Below are 25,538 nucleotides of genomic sequence, written 5' to 3'. Positions count from 1 at the left end.
GTTCTCTAGGCTGCCCAAGAGGAGAGCTGCTGACTGTCAATCAGCAGCTCTCCTGCTCTGCTCCTTCATGCTCATCGGAGCGCTGAGCTGTGGAAGGGCAAGGAGCGGCTCGCTGAGAGGCTGAGACAGCCATCAGACCTGGTGGGTCCAGAGTCCCAGAGTCTTGATGACGCGGTGCCTGGACTGATCTGTGTGATGTCAGCAGAGTGGACTTCAGACCGGTCTCTGCTGAAAACAGGTCACTGGAGTGCAAAACGGATTGCACTCCTGTGATCCATAGGAGAAGCCCAGCCAAAAGATCTCAGGCTGGACTTCTCCTTTAAGGTAAGCTCTCACCTCATCCCTCTGCATTCAAAGAAGGCTCTTCCTCTGGTTAGGAGGTTAATGTGACCATGATCCTTAAAACTGTTCCTTTGAGTGGTGCATTAAATTGCTTAGTGTGCAAATGTGTGGGTCGTTACTTTTTCTATATTTTGTTATTTATTAATTTTCAGGTAAAATGTTGACCTGTTCTTTAGTGTACTGCTCATTGGACATCAGTGTATGATTATCTAGATGGATTCGGGAATCATGTTTGCACTCTCGTGTGATCCCTGTCTCTTCTTTTTCTTTTGTTTAGTACATCAGCTTCTTTGTCTCTAACAGATGTGACACTTTGCTCTTCATGTCCCGTACACAGCTGACCACATTCTGAGGAGCTCTCAGGTCTCATTACCTCTTCCCCTCTGGGTGGAGAGACCACAGAACATCATATGAGAGAAGAGACACCATGGAGGAGGACGCCGAGTCTGCCTTGAGGAGCGATCAGAAAGCAGGTAACCTGGGGAGGGATGGGGAGAACAAAGTGAGGACATTTATTAACCACTTCAATACCGGGCACTTTCAACCCTTCCTGCCCTGCACTGTTTTTTTTTTTTTGCTAAAAAAAAAAAAAAAAATAGAAGATTTTGAAAAAAAAAATGTTTTCTTAGTTTCTGTCAGAAAATGTTGTAAATAAGTAAGGTGGCACTTATGGGCACTTATAAGCTGCACTTATGGGCACTGATGAGACAAGACTGAGGGCACAGGAGGTACTAAGATGCCACAATGATGGACAGGAATAGGTGGAACTGATATGCGGCACTGATGAGATACTAAGATGCGGCGCTGATGGGCACTGATGGGCACTGATAGGCGGCACTTATCAGCAATGATAGATGGCACAGATAGGCGGCACTGATCACGGCACTAATGGAGGGCACTGATGAGAAGGCACTGATGGGCACTGAAAGGCAGCACTGTGTGGCATCACTGATGGGCACAGATTGGCATCACTGATGGGCACAAATTGGCATCACTGATGGGCACAGATTGGTGTCACTGATGGGCACATATTGGCATCACAGATGGTCACTGACTGGCATAACTGCTGGGCACTGCTGGGACTACACTGATGATCAGTGCCCTGATTACCTGTTTAGGTCTCCTCTGCAAGGAGATGCCGCTGATCGTCTCTCCTCTCTTCACACTCTGTCAGTGTGAGATGAGGAGAGTCATTTACGGACACAGCCAATCACATCAGTAAAGAGCCGAATCATTGGCTCTTTACCAAAATCGGGGTTGCACCGTGTCCCTGGATCGCCACGCTGCGCACCCCCATTATGCCGCGTACACACGAGCGGATTTCTCGTCGGAAAAAGATATGACGGCTTTTCCGACGGGTTTCCGCTCAAGTTTGCCTTGCATACACACGGTCACGCAAAAGTACGCAGAACTTAGGACCGTCAAGAACGCGGTGATGCACAACACTACGACGAGCCGAGAAAATGAAGTTCAATGCTTCCGAGCATGCGTCAAATTGTTCCCGAGCATGTGTAGGAATTTTGCGCATTGGAATTGCCACAGACGATCGCATTTTCGGATAGGAACTTTTTCCGACTAAAAAATTAAGAGCATGCTCTTAATCGTTTGCTGGCTGGAATTTGGCCAGCAAAAGTCAGATGGAGCATACACATTTTCAGACAAAAAACTCTCATCGGTCTTTTGCAGCCCGAAATTCCAATCGTGTGTACGCGGCATTAGTGTGCGAGGGAGGTGAGACTGGGGTGATGTCATATGACGTCATCCCAGAATGAGATGGGATCCCTCCTGCCGTATAGTAAAATGACGGCAGGTGGGATCCCATCTCAGGTGGTTAAAGCAATTGGCCTTCAAATCACAAGTTTGCATATACAGTATATGCTGTGTGAAAAAATGTCAGAAATTATCTTTATGTCTAATTTTCAACTAAAGCAATAGATGTAGTTTCGTGTGATCATTCCTCCAAAGAGTGGCTGTCCACCTCATTCCTCTGTTCTGTCAAAACTGTGAGCACTTACGTATTTAACAATAAATCTAACCTCAGAACTGTCACAGAAGAGCTAAGGAGCAATTTACAACCATGTGCAGATATGTACCTGAAACCAGTTACCATGACCATCACCCTTCATATCACTCACCAGCTGTCCATAAGACTCTTCTATTGGTGGTCATTGCCATAACACACCAAAACACACACAGTCAGATGGCCTATTAAACAGAGAGGACAATTGATTGTTGCTTAAATATGAAGTGAAACATCTTCAACACTATAGAACAAGTCCAGCTGAATGTGATCAAATACTACTAGATATACCATGACCTGTATACATAAGAACCTTCACAGACTACACGGACCATCATTTTATTGTTATTATACTTTAAACCAGGGGTTTCCAAACCCGAGGGCCAGATGTGGTCCTTTGCTAGCCTTGGGGCACTATTTCTCCCACTGATATGAAGCACTATTCTTCCCACTAACACCAACAGGGGGGGGGGCACTATTTCTTACACTGATACCAAATGATGGGATACTATTCCTCCTACTAATAGGACCACTACTCCTCCTTCTACTGACCACCAAACCTGAGGCCATATTTATTCTCACTGATGCTGGGCCCGGGACATTTTTTGCCCCCGCTGGCCACAAGTTGGCCCTTCTAAAGTCTGAAGGACAATAAACTATGCCTTTGTTTGAAAAGTTTGGAGAGCCCTGCTTTAAACTATTATCTGATATAAGACTAAATATAGAGTGCTCTGGGGATGGGAAGTTTGAGAGTTCCGGCCACTGACCACAGTCGGGGTATAGTAATTTCTACCAATGACATTTCTAAATGAGCTCCTTCCTCCTGGTTTGGGAGTGAAGTGGTTTTATTATCCATTTTTTAATGTTGTCTTTACCGGTATTTTTTGTCTTTACAATTGGGTGGAGTTATTTATGAAAGAAAGAAGTGGTCACAGGTGAAATGAATACATTTCTGTATATTTAATGGACTTGTTCTTCTTTTTTCAACCCACAGCTGACATATTGTTCATGTTATGTGTTAAATTGTATCTTTTATTAGATTATATGAGAGGTGTATTGTTTCACTCTATTTTTATATGGTGTATTACACTTGGGCAGGACCAGACTGGGACAAAAAATAGGCCCGGGCATTTTAGACTGAGCAGCCCATGACATAATTACCGGGAGGCATGGAGAGCATGGGGGGCAGAGAGCACTAGGGGGGGACGGAGAGCACTAGGGGGGCTGGAGAGCACTGGGGGGCCAGAGAGCACAGGGGGGTGAAGAGCATAGTGGGGATGGAGAGCACTAGGGGGAGCCGGAGAGCACAGGGGGGGCTGTAGAGCACAGGGGGGGTCAGAGAGCACTGGGGGAGGCTGAAGAGCACTGAGAGGGGCAGGGACCATGGGGGGCTGGAGAGCACAAGTGGAGGCAGAGAAAACGGGGGGCTGAAGAGCACGGGAGGTGAAGAACACAGGGGAGCACAGAGGGGCCAGAGAGTACAGGGGGGCCTGAGAGCATTGGGAGGGGCTGGAGAGCACTAGGGCGGCTGGAGAGTACAGGGGGGCCGATGAGCACAGGGGGGGCCTGAGAGCACTTGGAGGAGCTGCAGAGCACTGGGAGGGGCTGGAGAGCATGGGGGGAGTTGGAGATAACTTGGGGAGGGGTGCCCGGAGAGCACGGGGGGGCCCGGAAAGTAGTGGGGAGCCTAAGAGCACAGGGGGGAGCCTGAGAGCAAGGGGGAGCCTGAGAGCATGGGGGGAGCCTGAGAGAACAGGGGGAGCCAGAGAGCATGAGGAGAGGGGCCTGAGAGCATGAGGGGAGCCTGAGAGCATAGGGGGAGCCTGAAAGCACTGGGAAGGGCAGGAGAGCACAGGGGCTGGAGAACATTGGGGGAGTTAGAGATCACTGGGGGGGCCCTGGAGAGCACTGGGGGGTCCCAAGGAGAACTTGGTGAGCCTGAGAGCGGGGGGGGGGGGCACCTGAGAGCACAGGGGGAGTCTAAGAGCACTGGGGGAGCCTGAGATCACTAGGGGGGGCCGGAGAGCACTTGGGGAGCCTGAGAGCAGGGGGGGTACCTGGGAGCATGGTGGGAGCCTGAGAGCATAGGCGGGAGCCTGAAAGCACTGGGGGGAGCCTGAGAGCACTGGGGGGGCCTGGAGAGAGCTTGGGGAGCCTAAGAGCAGGGGGGGCACCTGAGAGCACGGTGGGAGCCTGAGAGCACTGGGGGGCCTGGAGAGCACTTGGGGGGGCACCTGAGAGCATGGTGGGAGCCTGAGAGCACTGGGGGGAGCCTGAGAGCAGGGGGGGAGCCTGAGAGCAGGGGGGCACCTGAGAGCATGGCCTGAGAGCAGGGGGTGGGCACCTGACAGCATGGTGGGAGCCTGAGAGCACTGGGGGAAGCCTAAGAGCACTGGGGGGCCCGGAGAGCACTTGGAGAGCCTGAGAGCAGGGGGGGCACTTGAGAGCATGGTGGGAGCCTGAGAGCACAGGGGGGAGCCTGAGAGAACTGGGGGGGCGGAGAGCACTCGAGGAGCCTGAGAGCAGGGGGGCACCTGAGAGCATGGTGGGAGCCTGAGAGCATAGGGGGGGCCTGAGAGCACTGGTGGGAGCCTGAGAGCACTGAGGATGCCTGGAACAACTTGGGGACCCTGAGAGCAGGGGGGGCACCTGAAAGCATGGTGGGAGCCTGAGAGCATAAGGCTCCCTCTTCATGGTCACAGGTAACATGACCTGTAGTCTCCGTCCCCACAGCCCGACAGCCGAACTGAAATGGCGGCCTGCCAGCAAGCCGGCCGCAGAGAGGCCAGGTGAGTGGCAGGGGCCCAAGGAGCAGCTCAGCTGCCTTGGCCCCACAAGGAAATGCAAGTGACCGGTGTGCCCTATGGCCAGGCTGGGCCTGCACTTGGGTGTTCTAATCATTTACTGAGCACTACAAATATTTTGGTTTACATACTTCTGCTTTTTATATACCTTTAAAACACAATTACAATTTGAATGTTTTTTCCAACCATTGTGATTTATTAAGTGGACTTGTAAGGTAATCCAAATACTATCCTCCAACTCAAACACTCTCATTACTTCCTAACCAAAGAGACAAAAACAAAAAACAAAACCCCACTTCCATACCAAATCTCTTATCCAAGCCACTCTAAACCAGTTAACACCTATCACTTAATCTAAACCTTTCCCCAAACCCACATTCTCCCATCCCAAATGCCCTTACCAAACCCAAACACCCTCATCCAGCCCATTTATCCTCCAAACACCTTTAATATTCAATAACCCATTCAAAGAGCTCTCTAAAGCCAAATGTCTTGTCCAACCCATTTACTACACTCATTCTAAACCCTTGACCTAATCCAAACACCCTCCCCAAATCCAAATATCCATCCCATAATCACCCCCCAACCCAAAACCCTCATTACTCTATTAATCAACCAAAAATCCACAATCAAACCAAATTTATCATTCAGTTGAATCCCGTCACTCATTTCTAACCCATCACCCAATCCAAAACCCTTGCCCAAACCAAACACTGCCTCTAATACAAACTTACCACTACCTCAACCCCAATTTATTCACCTACATAACATTCTAAAAAACAAAAAGCCTTACCCAACCTAAACATCTTCATTGCCCCCTCACCCAACTAAAAGGTGCTCCCAAACCAAGCCCCTCACTCAACTAAGACACCCTTACACAACCCACAATCTTCATAAAAAATCCCTCACCCAAGACACCTGCACTGTATCCTCAGCCAACCTGATCACAGCTAATGAACAAAATAAATTCACCAAGACTAAACATTTTTACCCAGCCTAAATGTCTTTACCTAATTAAGACATCCTTCACTGATCCAAATGTCCTAATCGAACCCAAACACCCTCACTCAAACCAAACACCTTACTCTACAGCAAACACGTTACCTCAGTGACCCTAATTCCTTCATCCTACATAACATTCTCTCCAAACCCAAATTTCCTCATTCAACCTAAACACTTCACCCCCCCCCCCCCCCCAACTAAAAGCCGTTCCAAAACCAAATCCCTCACTCAACCAAAACACCCTTACACAATTAAAAAATACTCATCAAAATCCCTCATCCAAGCCATACATCCTCAGCTAACCTATTCACCCCATCAAACCCAAATATCTTTAACCAGTCCAAACATTTTTACCAAGCCTAAATGTCATTAACTGGGACATTATTACCTAACCCAAATATCCTTACCCAACCCAAACAAATATCCTTACCCAACCCATTACCACGACCCACTCTACACATCACTGATGAATGGGACAGTTCTTGAACCCTGAAATACTATGGCTACAGCTACTGATCTTGATGAAACAATTTTAGAGGAATAAAATTTTTTGGACTCTGACCCCTTGGTGTGCTGCTTCTGTTCATCATTCTTCCTTCAACCATCCTTCATCTTTTTATACTCTGTGAATTTCCAGAATCTGACAGTGAGGTTGTGGATTCTGAATCCAGCTATCTGAATGTTTTGTGTTCCTTACAGCACCCATTTATAAGCATACGGAGCGGGAATCTTCTGTATATGAAAATATGGCCCCAGCACCATCCAGTACGAATGCTTCAACATTCATCTCTCAGCTTGTGACCCCAGCATCATCCCGAAGAAAGCATGTGACCCATGAAGCATCCAGCTATGGTTGTCTGGTACCTGCACTGATCTTGGCATTGCTGTTGACATGTGTCATTCTACTGTCAGTCCTGATAGCTCTAGTTTCAGGTAAAAAAAAAAACTCCTCATGGGTTGGGCTGATTGTACATACTAAATACATTGAGAGATAAACTGATGAAGAGATTGTGAATTGTATAAAACATGTCTACCCAAGAAGACATCTAGGTGTTCCTAGCTCTTCCTAGTAATACTTTCTCTTATAGCTGGTTTCAGACCTGCACACTTACAGAAGGTTTCTCATTTGATTCATATTTTGGATAGTCGTGGTCAAAATAAGCTGAGTCTGCTGCCAGTTTTGTTTCCTAGGGTTCTATTACTTCAGACCAGCACCAGGACTAATGACCAGAGTGACCACTAAACCCCACTGTGCACCATTTATATCATCAGAAGTGTAACAGTTCTTCTCTGTACATAAAGTATTATACATGGGAGGCCAGCAAGAGGCTGCAGTCCTGTCTGCACATTGTTACTGAATACATTGAATGCTTGTCCAGAGTTGCTCTTAATGATGAATGTGTATCACAGGAAGAGAGAGGGAAGTCAGGAGAGAGGACACTGATAACAGATCCCTTCTGTGTGTGTCAGAGGAGGAACCGATAACAGATCTGCCAATAAACAGAAGCCAACAATGTGACCAATGTGAGCAAATCTGTGCCCAGAGAGATCCGACCCAACGAGGTAATACAGCCGTCTCTTCATCATTACTGACTGTCTCTATTATTCCATATTACAGGACGGTCTCTTCTGCGTCCGGCTGTCTCTCCATCATTACTGACTGTCTCTATTATTCCATATTACAGGACAGTCTCTCCTGTGTCCGGCTTTCTCTCTATCATTACTGACTATCTCTATTATTCCATATTACAGGACGGTCTCTCCTGTGTCCGGCTGTCTCTCTATCATTAATAACTGTCTCTATTATTCCATATTACAGAACGGTGTTCTAGATGTCCGGATCTTTGGATCACCATCAATGATAAATGCTATTTCTTCTCTGAGAACAAGAAATCCCGGTCATTAAGTGATAGAGACTGTGCAGAACGTGGCTCCAGACTGGCCACCATAAAGGAGGAGATTATACGGGTCAGTGATGGGAATTTTTGTAGCAAAGAACATCAAAAACCTGTAGAGACACAAAAAACATACAGTTAAAAAAAATAGATGTTGTTGTACAAGGGATAAAAGGACATATGTGTGACTATTATCAGATACAACACAAAATCAGTAGTAACCCTAAAAGCAATCTAAGTGAACATTTATGTTTACAGCATGACATGGACATAGTTTTGTGCAGCCAAGTGCATTAGGGTGTGCACCCCAAAACCCAAACACACATATGTGTCAGTAGAGCAGTGGACTGTGTCAGTAGGGCAGAGGACGGTGTCAGTAGGGCAGGGGACGGTGTCAGTAGGGCAGAGGACGGTGTCAGTAGGGCAGAGGACGGTGCCAGTAGGGCAGGGGACGGTGTCAGTAGGGCAGGGGACGGTGTCGGTAGAGCAGTGGACAGTGTCAGTAGGGCAGTGGACGGTGTCAGTAGAGCAGTGGACGGTGTCAGTAGAGCAGTGGACGGTGTCAGTAGGGCAGTGGATGGTGTCAGTAGAGCAGAGGACGGTGTCAGTAGGGCAGTGGACGGTGTCAGTAGAGCAGTGGACGGTGTCAGTAGAGCAGTGGACAGTGTCAGTAGGGCAGTGGACGGTGTCAGTAGAGCAGTGGACGGTGTCAGTAGAGCAGTGGACGGTGTCAGTAGGGCAGTGGATGGTGTCAGTAGAGTAGTGGACGGTGTCAGTAGGGCAGAGGACGGTGTCAGTAGAGCAGAGGATGGTGTCAGTAGGGCAGAGGACGGTGTCAGTAGGGCAGGGGACGGTGTCAGTAGAGCAGAGGACGGTGTCAGTAGAGCAGTGGACTGTGTCAGTAGGGCAGTGGACAGTGTCAGTAGGGCAGTGGACGGTGTCAGTGGGGCAGTGGACGGTGTCAGTAGGGCAGTGGATGGTGTCAGTAGGGCAGTGGACGGAGTCAGTAGGGCAGATGACGGTGTCAGTAGGGCAGTGGACGGTGTCAGTTGGGCAGTGGACGGTGTCAGTAGGGCAGAGGATGGTGTCAGTAGAGCAGTGGACGGTGTCAGTAGGGCAGAGGACGGTGTCAGTAGGGCAGGGGACGGTATCGGTAGGGCTGTGGATGGTGTCAGTAGGGCAGAGGACGGTGTCAATAGAGCAGTGGACGGTGTCGGTAGGGCAGAGGATGGTGTCGGTAGGGCAGGGGACGGTGTCGGTAGGGCAGAGGACGGTGTCAGTAGGGCAGGGGACGGTGTCGGTAGGGCAGAGGACGGTGTCAGTAGGGCAGGGGACGGTGTCGGTAGGGCTGTGGATGGTGTCAGTAGGGCAGTGGACGGTGTCAGTAGAGTAGTGGACGGTGTCAGTAGGGCAGAGGATGGTGTCAATAGGGCAGGGGACGGTGTCAGTAGAGCAGAGGACGGTGTCAGTAGAGCAGTGGACGGTGTCAGTAGGGCAGTGGACAGTGTCAGTAGGGCAGTGGATGGTGTCAGTAGGGCAGTGGACGGTGTCAGTAGGGCAGAGGACGGTGTCAGTAGGGCAGGGGACGGTGTCAGTAGGGCAGTGGACGGTGTCAGTAGAGCAGTGGACGGTCTCGGTAGGGCAGAGGATGGTGTCAGTAGGGCAGGGGACGGTGTCGGTAGGGCAGAGGACGGTGTCAGTAGGGCAGGGGACGGTGTCGATAGGACTGTGGATGGTGTCAGTAGGGCAGTGGACGGTGTCAGTAGGGCAGTGGACGGTGTCAGTAGGGCAGTGGATGGTGCCAGTAGGGCAGTGGATGGTGTCAGTAGGGCAGAGGACGGTGTCAGTAGGGCAGGGGACGGTGTCAGTAGGGCAGTGGATGGTGCCAGTAGGGCAGTGGATGGTGTCAGTAGGGCAGGGGACGGTGTCAGTAGGGCAGGGGACGGTGTCAGTAGGGCAGGGGACGGTGTCAGTAGAGCAGTGGACGGTGTCAGTAGGGCAGGGGACGGTGTCAGTAAGGCAGACGACGGTGTCAGTAGGGCAGGGGACGGTGTCGGTAGGGCAGAGGATGGTGTCAGTAGGGCAGGGGACGGTGTCGGTAGGGCAGTGGACGGTGTCGGTAGGGCAGGGGACGGTATCGGTAGGGCAGTGGACGGTGTCATTAGGGCAGAGGACGGTGTCAGTAGGGCAGTAGACGGTGTCAGTAGGGCAGTGGACGGTATCATAGTTACATAGTTACATAGTAGGTGAGGTTGAAAAAAGACACAAGTCCATCAAGTCCAACCTATGCGTGTGATTATATGTCAGTATTACATTATATATCCCTGTATGTTGCGGTCATTCAGGTGATTATCTAATAGTTTCTTGAAGCTATCAATGCTCCCCGCTGAGACCACCGCCTGTGGAAGGGAATTCCACATCCTTGCCGCTCTTACAGTAAAGAACCTTCTACGTAGTTTAAGGTTAAACCTCTTTTCTTCTAATTGTAATGAGTGGCCGCGAGTCTTGTTAAACTCTCTTCTGCGAAAAAGTTTTATCCCTATTGTGGGGTCACCAGTACAGTATTTGTAAATTGAAATCATATCCCCTCTCAAGCGTCTCTTCTCCAGAGAGAATAAGTTCAGTGCTTGCAACCTTTCCTCATAACTAAGATCCTCCAGACCCTTTAAGAGCTTTGTTGCCCTTCTTTTTACTCACTCCATTTCCAGTACATCTTTCCTGAGGACTGGTGCCCAGAACTGGACAGCATACTCCAGGTGCGGCCGGACCAGAGTCTTGTAGAGCGGGAGAATTATTGTTTTATCTCTTGCGTTGATCCCCTTTTTAATGCCAATATTCTGTTTGCTTTATTAGCAGCAGCTTGGCATTGCATGCCATTGCTGAGCCTATCATCTACTAGGACCCCCAGGTCCTTTTCCATCCTAGATTCCCCCAGAGGTTCTCCCCCCAGTCTATAGATTGCATTCAGATTTTTGCCACCCAAATGCATTATTTTACATTTTTCTACATTGAATCTCATTTGCCATGTAGTCGCCCACCCCATTAATTTGATCAGGTCTTTTTGCAAGATTTCCACATCCTACGGAGAAGTTATGTCAGTAGGGCAGTGGACGGTGTCAGTAGAGCAGTGGAAGGTGTCAGTAGAGCAGAGGACGGTGTCAGTAGAGCAGAGGACGGTGTCAGTAGAGCAGTGGACGGTGTCAGTAGGGCAGGGGACGGTGTCAGTAGAGCAGAGGACGGTGTCAGTAGAGCAGTGGACTGTGTCAGTAGGGCAGTGGACGGTGTCAGTAGGGCAGTGGACGGTGTCAGTGGGGCAGTGGACGGTGTCAGTAGGGCAGTGGATGGTGTCAGTAGGGCAGTGGACGGAGTCAGTAGGGCAGATGACGGTGTCAGTAGGGCAGTGGACGGTGTCAGTTGGGCAGTGGACGGTGTCAGTAGGGCAGAGGATGGTGTCAGTAGAGCAGTGGACGGTGTCAGTAGGGCAGAGGACGGTGTCAGTAGGGCAGGGGACGGTATCGGTAGGGCTGTGGATGGTGTCAGTAGGGCAGAGGACGGTGTCAATAGAGCAGTGGACGGTGTCGGTAGGGCAGAGGATGGTGTCGGTAGGGCAGGGGACGGTGTCGGTAGGGCAGAGGACGGTGTCAGTAGGGCAGGGGACGGTGTCGGTAGGGCAGAGGACGGTGTCAGTAGGGCAGGGGACGGTGTCGGTAGGGCTGTGGATGGTGTCAGTAGGGCAGTGGACGGTGTCAGTAGAGTAGTGGACGGTGTCAGTAGGGCAGAGGATGGTGTCAATAGGGCAGGGGACGGTGTCAGTAGAGCAGAGGACGGTGTCAGTAGAGCAGTGGACGGTGTCAGTAGGGCAGTGGATGGTGTCAGTAGGGCAGTGGACGGTGTCAGTAGGGCAGAGGACGGTGTCAGTAGGGCAGGGGACGGTGTCAGTAGGGCAGTGGACGGTGTCAGTAGAGCAGTGGACGGTCTCGGTAGGGCAGAGGATGGTGTCAGTAGGGCAGAGGACAGTGTCAGTAGGGCAGGGGACGGTGTCGATAGGGCTGTGGATGGTGTCAGTAGGGCAGTGGACGGTGTCAGTAGGGCAGTGGACGGTGTCAGTAGGGCAGTGGATGGTGCCAGTAGGGCAGTGGATGGTGTCAGTAGGGCAGAGGACGGTGTCAGTAGGGCAGGGGACGGTGTCAGTAGGGCAGTGGATGGTGCCAGTAGGGCAGTGGATGGTGTCAGTAGGGCAGGGGACGGTGTCAGTAGGGCAGGGGACGGTGTCAGTAGGGCAGGGGACGGTGTCAGTAGAGCAGTGGACGGTGTCAGTAGGGCAGGGGACGGTGTCAGTAAGGCAGACGACGGTGTCAGTAGGGCAGGGGACGGTGTCGGTAGGGCAGAGGATGGTGTCAGTAGGGCAGGGGACGGTGTCGGTAGGGCAGTGGACGGTGTCGGTAGGGCAGGGGACGGTATCGGTAGGGCAGTGGACGGTGTCATTAGGGCAGAGGACGGTGTCAGTAGGGCAGTAGACGGTGTCAGTAGGGCAGTGGACGGTATCATAGTTACATAGTTACATAGTAGGTGAGGTTGAAAAAAGACACAAGTCCATCAAGTCCAACCTATGCGTGTGATTATATGTCAGTATTACATTATATATCCCTGTATGTTGCGGTCATTCAGGTGATTATCTAATAGTTTCTTGAAGCTATCAATGCTCCCCGCTGAGACCACCGCCTGTGGAAGGGAATTCCACATCCTTGCCGCTCTTACAGTAAAGAACCTTCTACGTAGTTTAAGGTTAAACCTCTTTTCTTCTAATTGTAATGAGTGGCCGCGAGTCTTGTTAAACTCTCTTCTGCGAAAAAGTTTTATCCCTATTGTGGGGTCACCAGTACAGTATTTGTAAATTGAAATCATATCCCCTCTCAAGCGTCTCTTCTCCAGAGAGAATAAGTTCAGTGCTTGCAACCTTTCCTCATAACTAAGATCCTCCAGACCCTTTAAGAGCTTTGTTGCCCTTCTTTTTACTCACTCCATTTCCAGTACATCTTTCCTGAGGACTGGTGCCCAGAACTGGACAGCATACTCCAGGTGCGGCCGGACCAGAGTCTTGTAGAGCGGGAGAATTATTGTTTTATCTCTTGCGTTGATCCCCCTTTTAATGCCAATATTCTGTTTGCTTTATTAGCAGCAGCTTGGCATTGCATGCCATTGCTGAGCCTATCATCTACTAGGACCCCCAGGTCCTTTTCCATCCTAGATTCCCCCAGAGGTTCTCCCCCCAGTCTATAGATTGCATTCAGATTTTTGCCACCCAAATGCATTATTTTACATTTTTCTACATTGAATCTCATTTGCCATGTAGTCGCCCACCCCATTAATTTGATCAGGTCTTTTTGCAAGATTTCCACATCCTACGGAGAAGTTATGTCAGTAGGGCAGTGGACGGTGTCAGTAGAGCAGTGGAAGGTGTCAGTAGAGCAGAGGACGGTGTCAGTAGAGCAGAGGACGGTGTCAGTAGAGCAGTGGACGGTGTCAGTAGGGCAGTGGACGGTGTCAGTAGGGCAGTGGATGGTGTCAGTAGGGAAGTGGATGGTGTCAGTAGGGCAGAGGAAGGTGCCAGTAGGGCAGGGGACGGTGTCAGTAGAGCAGTGGACGGTGTCAGTAGGGCAGTGGACGGTGTCAGTAGGGCAGTGGATGGTGTCAGTAGGGCAGTGGACGGTGTCAGTAGAGCAGAGGACGGTGTCAGTAGAGCAGAGGACGGTGTCAGTAGAGCAGTGGACGGTGTCAGTAGGGCAGTGGATGGTGTCAGTAGGGCAGTGGATGGTGTCAGTAGGGCAGAGGATGGTGTCAGTAGGGCAGAGGACGGTGTCAGTAGAGCAGTGGACGGTGTCAGTAGGGCAGTGGACGGTGTCAGTAGAGCAGTGGACGGTGTCAGTAGAGCAGTGGATGGTGTCAGTAGGGCAGAGGACGGTGTCAGTAGGGTAGTGGACGGTGTCAGTAGGGCAGAGGACGGTGTCCGTAGGGCAGGGGACGGTGTCAGTAGAGCAGTGGACGGTGTCAGTAGGGCAGAGGACGGTGTCAGTAGGGCAGTGGACGGTGTCAGTAGAGCAGAGGACGGTGTCAGTAGAGCAGAGGACGGTGTCAGTAGAGCAGAGGACGGTGTCAGTAGGGTTGTGGATGGTGTCAGTAGGGAAGTGGATGGTGTCAGTAGGGCAGAGGAAGGTGCCAGTAGGGCAGTGGATGGTGTCAGTAGGGCAGTGGATGGTGTCAGTAGAGCAGAGGACGGTGTCAGTAGAGCAGAGGACGGTGTCAGTAGGGTTGTGGATGGTGTCAGTAGGGAAGTGGATGGTGTCAGTAGGGCAGAGGAAGGTGCCAGTAGGGCAGTGGATGGTGTCAGTAGGGCAGTGGACGGTGTCAGTAGAGCAGTGGACGGTGTCAGTAGAGCAGTGGATGGTGTCAGTAGGGCAGTGGACGGTGTCAGTAGAGCAGAGGACGGTGTCAGTAGAGCAGAGGACGGTGTCAGTAGAGCAGTGGACGGTGTCAGTAGGGCAGTGGATGGTGTCAGTAGGGCAGTGGATGGTGTCAGTAGGGCAGAGAATGGTGTCAGTAGGGCAGAGGACGGTGTCAGTAGAGCAGTGGACAGTGTCAGTAGGGCAGTGGACGGTGTCAGTAGAGCAGTGGACGGTGTCAGTAGAGCAGTGGATGGTGTCAGTAGGGCAGAGGACGGTGTCAGTAGGGCAGAGGACGGTGTCAGTAGGGCAGTGGACGGTGTCAGTAGAGCAGTGGACGGTGTCAGTAGAGCAGTGGATGGTGTCAGTAGGGCAGAGGACGGTGTCAGTAGGGCAGTGGACGGTGTCAGTAGGGCAGAGGACGGTGTCAGTAGAGCAGTGGACGGTGTCAGTAGGGCAGTGGATGGTGTCAGTAGGGCAGTGGATGGTGTCAGTAGGGCAGAGAATGGTGTCAGTAGGGCAGAGGACGGTGTCAGTAGAGCAGTGGACAGTGTCAGTAGGGCAGTGGACGGTGTCAGTAGAGCAGAGGACGGTGTCAGTAGAGCAGTGGACGGTGTCAGTAGGGCAGTGGATGGTGTCAGTAGGGCAGTGGATGGTGTCAGTAGGGCAGAGAATGGTGTCAGTAGGGCAGAGGACGGTGTCAGTAGAGCAGTGGACAGTGTCAGTAGGGCAGTGGACGGTGTCAGTAGAGCAGTGGACGGTGTCAGTAGAGCAGTGGATGGTGTCAGTAGGGCAGAGGACGGTGTCAGTAGGGCAGAGGACGGTGTCAGTAGGGCAGTGGACGGTGTCAGTAGAGCAGTGGACGGTGTCAGTAGAGCAGTGGATGGTGTCAGTAGGGCAGAGGACGGTGTCAGTAGGGCAGTGGACGGTGTCAGTAGGGCAGAGGACGGTGTCAGTAGGGCAGGGGACGGTGTCAGTAGAGCAGTGGACGGTGTCAGTAGGGCAGAGGATGGTGTCAGTAGGGCAGGGGACGGTGTCAGTAGGGCAGAGGACAGTGTCAGTAAGGCAGAGGACGGTGTCAGTAGGGCAGTGGACGGTGTCAGTAGGGCAAAAGATGGTGTCAGTAGGGCAGTGGACGGTGTCAGTAGGGCAGTGGACGGTGTCAGTAGGGCAGTGGACGGTGTCAGTAGGGCAGAGGACGGTGTCAGTAGAGCAGTGGACGGTGTCAGTAGGGCAGAGGACGGTGTCAGTAGAGCAGTGGACGGTGTCAGTAGGGCAGAGGACGGTGTCAGTAGGGCAGTGGACGGTGTCAGTGGGGCAGTGGACGGTGTCAGTAGGGCAGTGGACGGTGTCAGTAGGGCAGTGGATGGTGCCAGTAAGGCAGAGGACAGTGTCAGTAGAGCAGTAGACGGTGTCAGTAGAGCAGAGGACGGTGTCAGTAGAGCAGTGGACGGTGTCAGTAGAGCAGTGGTCGGTGTCAGTAGGGCAGTGGACAGTGTCAGTAGGGCAGAGGACGGTGTCAGTAGAGCAGTGGACGGTGTCAGTAGAGCAGTGGACGGTGTCAGTAGGGCAGAGGAAGGTGTCAGAGCAGAGTTTGGTGAAGACAGAAGGTGGTGTTATTCAGTAGAGCAGTGGACGGCCATTGGTGGGCTTTGTTGCAATATAAACAGACACCTGATGTCTCATTTTTGGGACAGAGAAAGGGACTGAGGTCAGAGCTTAATAGCTTTCTGTTCATTCAAAAACCGAAGCATAAACACAGTTTACTATACTTCAGTTAAGAATGAACACAGTGAGTGATAGGTACTGATCACGCAGGGCCAGGAAACCAGTCGTCGCGTCCTTAACAACAGATTAGTCATCAGCTGTTAGTGGGCTTCCTGACTGACGGCAAAATGAAAAAAAAAAACATTTCCGAATTTGCTAGCAATAGAAAATTAAACGGAAACAAACTGGCGTGTCCCCAGCCAGCACCCCCCTGCCCCCCGAAATCCGTACCAACTAAAAAGATTTTGAGGGGAACCCCACACCAAAATGTAAAAAAAAATGGCGTGGGGTCCCCCCCAAAATCCATACCAGACCCTTATCTGAGCATGCAGCCTGGCAAGCCAAGAAAGGGGGGGACAGGTGAGCGCTAAACCCCCTCCTGAATCATACCAGGCCACATGCCCTCAACATGGGGGTGCTTTTGGGCAGGGGGGGTTCTGCCCCCCCCCACCCAAAGCACCTTGTCTCCATGTTGATGGGGACAAGAGCCTCTTCCCGAAAACCCTGGGCGGTGGTTTTGCGGGTCTGCGGGCAGGGGGCTTATCAGAATCTGGAAGCCCCCTTTAACAAGGGGGAGGCCCCCAGATCCCTCCCCCCATGTAAATGAGTATGGGGTACATTGTATCTCTACTCATTCACCGAAAAGAGTATAAAAAATAAATAAAAACAGTACACCTGTTTTTGACAATTCCTTTATTAAAAAAGTAAAAAATAAGAAAACAATGTCCCTCGATGTAGATCCATCGTCAATCACCCACCCGCCACACCACAGGACCCCTAAGCTCCGCCAGCAATGAAGGCTAACTGCCGAATGCCTGATCCTCCGTCTCATGGGCACTGATAAGGATGCATTGATGAGCACTGATGGGCTGCACTAAATGGTACTGATATGTTTTATGTTAACCACTTCAGCCATGGAAGGATTTACCCCCTTAATGACCAGCCCATTTTTTGCGATACGGCACTGCATCACTTTAACTGACAATTGTGCGGTCGTGCCACGCTGTACCCAAACAAACTTGATGTCCTTTTTTCCCACATATAGAGCTTTCTTTTGGTGGCATTTGATCACCTCTGCGGTTTTCATTTTTTGAGCTATAAACAAAAAAAGACCGAAAATTTTGAAGAAAAATAATTTTTTTTTACTTTCTGCTATAATACATATCCAAAAAAATATAAAAAAAATGAATGCATTCATCAGTTTAGGCCAATATATATTCTTCTACATATTTTTGCTAAAAAAATCTCAATAGGCATATATTGATTGGTTTGCGCAAAAGTCATTGCGTCTATAAACTATGGGATAGATTTAAGGACTTTTTTTTTTTTATTATTGTTTTTACTGATAATGGCGGCAATCTGCGTTTTTTAGCGGGACTGCGACATTGTGGCGGACAAATCTGACCCCAAATTACACTTTTTGGGGACGAGTGACTTTTTTGCATTGATCAGTGCTATAAAAATGCACTGATCAATGTATACAGTCAGGTCCATAAATATTGGGACATCGACACAATTCTAATCTTTTTGGCTCTATACACCACCACAATAGATTTGAAATGAAACAAACAAGATGTGCTTTAACTGCAGACTTTTAGCTTTAATTTGAGGGTATTTACATCCAAATCAGGTGAACGGTGTAGGGATTACATCAGTTTGTATAAGTGCCTCCCACTTTTTAAGGGACCAAAAGTAATGGGACAGATTAACAATCATCCATCAAACTTTCACTTTTTAATACTTGGTTGTAAATCCTTTGCAGTCAATTACAGCCTGAAGTCTGGAACGCATAGACATCACCAGACGCTGGGTTTCATCCCTGGTGATGCTCTGCCAGGCCTCTACTGCAACTGTCTTCAGTTCCTGCTTGTTCTTGGGGCATTTTCCCTTCAGTTTTGTCTTCACCAAGTGAAATGCATGCTCAATCTGATTCAGGTCAGGTGATTGACTTGGCCATTGCATAACATTCCACTTCTTTCCCTTAAAAAACTCTTTGGTTGCTTTCGCAGTATGCTTCGGGTCATTGTCCATCTGCACTATGAAGCGCCGTCCAATGAGTTCTGAAGCATTTTGCTGAATATGAACAGATAATATTGCCCGAAACACTTCAGAATTCATCCTGCTGCTTTTGTCAGCAGTCACATCATCAATAAATACAAGAGAACCAGTTCCATGGGCAGCCATACATGCCCACGCCATGACACTACCACCACCATGCTTCACTGATGAGGTGGTATGCTTTGGATCATGAGCAGTTCCTTTCCTTCTCCATACTCTTCTCTTCCCATCACTCTGGTACAAGTTGATCTTGGTCTCATCTGTCCATAGGATGTTGTTCCAGAACTGTGAAGGCTTTTTTAGATGTTGTTTACTAAACTCTAATCTGGCCTTCCTGTTTTTGAGGCTCACCAATGGTTTACATCTTGTGGTGAACCCTCTGTATTCACTCTGGTGAAGTCTTCTCTTGATTGTTGACTTTGACACACATACACCTACCTCCTGGAGAATGTTCTTGATCTGCCCAACTGTTGTGAAGGGTGTTTTCTTCACCAGGGAAAGAATCCTTCGGTCATCCACCACAGTTGTTTTCTGTGGTCTTCTGGGTCTTTTGGTGTTGCTGAGCTCACCGGTGCGTTCTTTCTTTTTAAGGATGTTCCAAACATTTGATTTGGCCACACCTAATGTTTTTGCTATCTCTCTGATGGGTTTGTTTTGTTTTTTCAGCCTGATGGCTTGCTTCACTGATAGTGACAGCTCTTTGGATCTCATATTGAGAGTTGACAGCAACAGATTCCAAATGCAAATAGCACACTTGAAATGAACTCTGGACCTTTTACCTGCTCCTTGTAAATGGGATAATGAGGGAATAACACACACCTGGCCATGGAACAGCTGAGCAGCCAATTGTCCCATTAGTTTTGGTCCCTTAAAAAGTGGGAGGCCCATATACAAACTGTTGTAATTCCTACACCTACACCTGATTTGGATGTAAATACCCTCAAATTAAAGCTGAAAGTCTGCAGTTAAAGCACATCTTGTTCATTTAATTTCAAATCCATTGTGGTGGTGTATAGAGCCAAAAAGATTAGAATTGTGTTGATGTCACAATATTTATGGACCTGACTGTAAATGACAATGACAGGGAAGGGGTTAACACTAGGGGGTAATCAAGGGGTTAAGTGTGTTCACTGGGTATGTTCTAACTGTAGGGGGGATTGCTTTTCCCGATCACTGGGAACAGCAGATCTCTGAGATTTCCCATGTCAGAACGGGGATCCGCCTTGTTTACCCCCCGCAGTCTCACATGCGTGGAATGTGAACGGCTGCTCGCTCAGGAGAGCCGACCTTCCGCAATATAACTGCGGTGGCTGGTCGGCAAGTGGAGTTGTTAATGTTAATATTGGTTTTTGTAACCTAATTTTCCATTAAACATTTAACAGTGATGTTTCATGAGATAATTTACGAGTGCATGTTTAGGGTGGAATTAGGGGCGGGGCAGGGTAGGGGTTGGATCGGGAAACTGGTGGCGAGTAACTCTTAAGGCCTTGCTAGTAGCTCAGGACTTTAAGTTTGAGCCCTGCTGTATATGATTGGTCCTGTATATAAGTCTAGTATAAGGATACAGAGATGTAGAACATACCAATGACACATAACAGTAGTAGCCTCAGGGGTATTATTTATATATCCAGGTGGAATACTGTTGTCTGGAGCCAATGGAAGGTGATAGGAATACAATATATAATCTGTTGTGTATTGTGTTATCTAGGCGCTGGTGACCTTCAAAGGAAAGGAATTCTGGGTTGGATTAACCCAATATAACATCCATGGTGGAGTGTGGAGAGGAAAATGGGCAGATGGAAGCATGGAGTAAGTATCACAGGGCTTTTTTCTTCTCACGCAGTAGACACCAAATCCTCAGTTGAAGTATCTCTGTTTGGTGTCATGGTTCTTCCTCCCACCTCTTCCTCCACAAAGATTTGCACACTCTGATTGGAGGACAGAACAGTTTATTTCTCTTTACTGAACCCTGAAAGCCGATGAGAAATCAACAAGTAGGTACACATGAGTGGTGTTATTACTTGTTAGCAGTCCGGGGCATGACAGACCTCCTATGAGGGATCTCTTGTGGTAGCTCCCATATGGCATCTCTCTTATCACAGGTATTCCTATAGAAGATCTACTAAGGCATTTCTTTTAGGCAACTTTCCATTAGCACTATTCTTCTGGCACCTCTCTCATACCAGCTCTCTTATGGCACCCCTCTCCTGGCACCTCTCTTATGGCAATCCTGTTCTGGCACCTCTCCTATAGCCTCTTTCTTATGGCACTACTCTTCTTGGAGCTCTCCTATGGCATTTCTATTATGGCATTCCTCCTCTGGCACCTCTCCTATGGCAGCTCTCTTATGGCACTCCTCTTTTGGCACCTATCACGTACCTGGTGACGACTGGAATGCTGTGAAGGCCTCTCTGGCATCTCTCCTATGGGATTTCTATTATGGCACTCCTCTTCTGGCACCTCTCCTATGGCACTCCTCCTTTGTCACCTCTCCCATTGCAGCTCTCGTACGGCTCTCCTCGTCTGGCACTCCTCTCCTGGTAACTCTCCTATAGCAGCTTTCTTATGGCACTACTCTTCTTGGAGCTCTCCTATTGTACTTCTATTACGGCACTCCTCTTCTGGCAGCTCTCTTATGGCACTCATCTTCTGGCACCTCTTCTATGGCTGCTCTCTTGTAGCACTACTCCTCTGGCACCTCTCCTATGGCAGCTGTCTTATGGCACTCCTCTTTTGGCACCTTTGACGACTGGAATGCTGTGAAGGCCTCTCTGGCACCTCTCCTATGGCATTGATATTATGGCACTCCTCTTCTTGGCACTCATCGTCTGGCACCTCTCCTTTGGCACTCCTCTCCTGGCACCTTTCCTATAGCAGCTCTCTCATGGCACTCCTCTTCTGGCACCTCTCCTATGGCAGCTCTCTTATGGCACTCCTCTTTTGGCACCTATCACATACCTGGTGATGACTGGAATGCGATGAAGGCCTCTCTGGCACCTCTCCTATGGCATTTCTATTATTGAACTCCTCTTCTGGCACCTCTCCTATGGCACTGCTCTTTTGGCACCTTTCCCATGGGAGCTTTCTAATGGCACTCCTCATATGGCACCTCTCCTATAGCAGCTTTCTTATGGCACTACTGTTCTTGGAACTCTCCTATGGCATTTCTATTATGGCACTCCTCTTCTGGCACCTCTCCTATGGCACTCCTCTTTTGGCACCTCTCCCATGGCAGCTCTAATATGAGACTCCTCTTCTGGCACCTCTCTTATGGCTGCCCTCTTGTTGCACTACTCCTCCGGCACCTCTCCTATGGCAGCTCTCTTATGGCACTCCTCTTTTGGCACCTATGATGTACCTGGTGACAACTGGAATGCTGTGAAGGTCTCTCTTGCACCTCCTGCCCAATACACCTGAAGGTGGAGATAGAGTGTGAGGGCACGGAGTGGCATGAGTGCCAGAGTTGCTGGCTGGTGAAGTCCGCTCTTAGGTGGATGAAGCAAATGGAAGCAGAACCCGTATGCAGGCAGTAAACAGCAGCAGCCGGCAACAAGAGACCGAGTCAGCAGACAAAGCAAGTCCAGGATGCAAGCCAAGGTTGGTAACAGCCGGGCAGTGCATTACAGAATCACCAGGCAAAGATAAGTCCAGTAAGCAGGCGGAGGTCAGGGAGATCAGGTGAACAAGGTTAATGCAGGAGCAAAGGCAGAATCCAGGAGGAAGCCGGGTCATACACAGGTAAGCAGGTTCAATGGATCAGGTCACAGGAATAGAGGAACAAGCTGAAGACCATTCAGCAACTGCTCATGGTGACAAAACAGATTAAATAGGCAACTGGGCGCCAAGTATGGATGCTAATCTGTATGCGCATGTGTGCGTGTACATGTGCAAGTGCACACATGAATGAGAGCATGATGAACATTAATAGTACATCTTTGCTTAGAAGTATTAGCATGTGAACAATGCATATACACACGAATAGGAGCATACGCCGCACTGGTTTTCTGGTGCTGGGAATCTGTTTACCTTACAGCACCTCTCCTATGGCAACCTTCTTATGGCACTCCTCTTCTGACACCTCTCCTATGGCTGCTCTCTTGTAGCACTCATTTTCCAGTGCCTCTCCTATGGCAGTTCTCTTATGGTTTTCCTATTCTGGTGCCTCTCCTATAGCAGATCTCTTTTGACACTCCTTTTCTGGTACCTCTCCTATGGTTGTACTCCTTTAGAAGCTTTCATATGGCAGCTCTCTTATGGCATATTTCCTTTGGCAGCTCCCTTAAAGCAGCTCTCTCATGGTAACTCCCCCATGGCAGCCCTCCCAGGACACGTCTCCTGTGGAAGTTCTTCTATCCCAGATCTCTTGTGCCAGCTTTTCTATGGTTACTACAGAAGATCTCCTAGAGAAGCTCTTTTATTGCAGCTCTTCTATGGACGTTCTCCTACGGCATCCTTCCTTTGCCAAATCTGTTATGGCTGCACTCCTCTGGCAGTTCTCTTAAGGCCGATCTCCTATAGCAGGGTTCCTATAGAATATGCCTTTAATGGGAACTTTCCTGTTGTAGTTCTCCTATGGCATCCCTTATTTGTCATCTCCCACATGCCCTCCCTTGGCTTCTACTTCATGGCATCTCTCCTATTAAATCTATCTTACGGTCTCATTCAGTGGGACTGTTATGGCCACTAGTCACCCATCTGAAACATTCCTGTGACCCCATTCCCCTGTATTGGGACTGAACATATTATATCTGTGCATTGCCCTCTATAGTATCTCAGTGTGGCCCCAGTACATATATTGCTCCATGATCTCCACTCTCCCCTCCTCCCATTACTGCACCCCAAACCCCCCAACAATGACTGTGGGAATTTTTTCACCCATTTTTTTCCCCCTATCTAGAAATATCACCGAAGGATTTGGAAGCTGTGCCAAGCTCGGACATTTCCTGAAATTGGAGAACTGTTATACCGAACTGAACTGGATCTGTGAGAGAGATCCTATGTGACCGCACTGATCTGAGGAACGCTGTGTGAATGTTCTGATCTGAGGAACCCTGTGTGACTGCGCTGATCTGAGGAACGCTATGTAACCGCACTGATCTGAGGAAAGCTGTGTGAATGTTCTAATCTGAGGAACACTGTGTGACCGCACTGATCTGAGGAACGCTGTGTGAATGTTCTGATCTGAGGAACCCTGTGTGACCGCGCTGATCTGAGGAACGCTATGTAACCGCACTGATCTGAGGAACGCTATGTAACCGCACTGATCTGAGGAAAGCTGTGTGAATGTTCTAATCTGAGGAACACTGTGTGACCGCACTGATCTGAGGAACGCTGTGTGAATGTTCTCAACTGAGGAACGCTGTGTGAATGTTCTGCTCTCTTGTCTGGGCCATTATCGTGAATTGTATATAAAGTACAGATGGAGCCATACTTGAATTTTGCTGGTTCATGTTTTATTTCTGTATTTCTTGAGTAATAAAATGATTGATATCAAGATGTGTGTACTGATTATTGTAATATTAAAGGATAGACACTGTTCTCACACCATCCTCAGAGCCGAGAGTGTTTAGAATAGAATACACTGGAATAGAGCTAATTGGAGGAGGGTGAAGGGGAGAGGAGAGCAGTTGTGATGAGGAGGGAGAGGAGAGGAGCAGGGGCGTAACTAGAAATAGCAGGGCCCATAGCAAAATGTTGTATGGGGCCCCCCTGCAAACAGCCCCCCCCCATAGCTGCCCTAGTGTCAATGCAGGGTGACCTGTGCCACATATAGCGTGACCTGTGCCCAATGCAGCGTGACCTGTGCACAATGCAGCGTGACCTGTGCACAATGCAGCGTGACCTGTGCCCCATACAGCATGACCTGTGCCCAATGCAGCGTGACCTGTGCCCCATACAGCGTGACCTGTGCCCAATGCAGTGTGACCTGTGCCCCATACAATGTGACCTGTGCCCCATACAGCGTGACCTGTGCCCCATACAGCGTGACCTGTGCCCCATACAGCATGACCTGTTCCCCATACAGCGTGACCTGTGCCCCATACAGCATGACCTGTGCCCAATGCAGCATGACCTGTGCCCAATGCAGCATGACCTGTGCCCCATACAGCATGACCTGTGCCCAATGCAGCGTGACCTGTGCCCAATGCAGCGTGACCTGTGCCCCATACAGCGTGACCTGTGCCCCATACAGCGTGACCTGTGCCCCATACAGCGTGACCTGTGCCCCATACAGCGTGACCTGTGCCCCATGCAGCGTGACCTGTGCCCCATACAGCGTGACCTGTGCCCCATGCAGCGTGACCTGTGCTCAATGCAGCATGACCTGTGCCCAATACAGCATTGCCTGTGCCCAATACAGCCTGGTCTGCCTGTACCCCATACAGCCTCACCTGTGCAGAGGAAGAGGCAAGCTACCCGGATCAGCAGAGAGCGGGATTGCCCGCTGTAATAGCTTTCATTTGAATTTCACGTCTTCCTGGGGCTCATCGTCTCATAGCCCCACCTCTTGGCCTGACGCCTTTGATGACGTCACACGTCCCGCATTTGATTGGCATTCTGTCTATCAAAGGCGCCGGGCCAAGAGGTGGAGCTATGTGACGTGAGCCCCGGGAACACTGGAAGTTCTAATGAAAGCTCGAACAATTCAGCTCTCTGCTGATCCGGGTGGCTTGCCTCTTCCTCTGCACAGGTGAGGCTGTATGGGGCACAGGCAGACCAGGCTGTATTGGGCACAGGTAACGCTGTATTGGGCACAGATCACGCTGCATTGGGCACAGGTCACAGCTTGCCTCTTCCTCTCCTCTCTCCTCCCCTGGCTGGGAGACTGTGCCGGCAGTGCTCTCATCCTCACTGGGCCCCACTTGGCTGCGGGCCCCATAGCGCCTGCATGGGTCGCTATGGCGGTAGTTACGCCCCTGGAGAGGAGTGGAAGGGAGGAGACTGATAGGGTGATGGAAGAGAAATGTATGGCAGGAGAAGTAATACGTGGTGAGGTGGTGGGAAAGGAGGTTAGAAAAGGAGAAGGGAAAGGATAGGATGGTTCAGGAGAGAAAGAATGTGAAGGGTAATAAAGGGGAAGAGAGAAGAGTTGAATGTTGAAAGTGGAGATGAGTTGGAAGAGGACAGGTATGGAACGGGGAGGAAGAAAAAAGGAGAAGAGATGGAAAAAGAAGTGGAAATGGGAGGAGATGTGTGTATTGGAACTGGT

At 49.9% G+C, this 25,538-nt stretch overlaps 1 protein-coding gene across 1 annotated transcript; it reads left to right on the top strand.

Moving 5' to 3' along the window:
• Positions 1–691: 691 nt before the first annotated feature.
• LOC141126917 (uncharacterized) lies at positions 692–23,822 on the top strand. Its single transcript, XM_073612981.1, has 6 exons — positions 692–815; positions 6,868–7,101; positions 7,579–7,731; positions 7,988–8,136; positions 20,037–20,137; positions 23,226–23,822. The coding sequence occupies exons 1-6, from the start codon at positions 770–772 to the stop codon at positions 23,329–23,331; spliced, it is 789 nt and encodes a 262-aa protein (XP_073469082.1). The 5' UTR covers positions 692–769; the 3' UTR covers positions 23,332–23,822.
• Positions 23,823–25,538: the final 1,716 nt, after the last annotated feature.

This window comes from Aquarana catesbeiana, linkage group LG01 (assembly GCF_042186555.1).
Source record: "Aquarana catesbeiana isolate 2022-GZ linkage group LG01, ASM4218655v1, whole genome shotgun sequence".
Lineage (NCBI taxonomy): Eukaryota > Metazoa > Chordata > Amphibia > Anura > Ranidae > Aquarana > Aquarana catesbeiana.
This window is presented reverse-complemented; position numbering and strand designations above follow the sequence as displayed.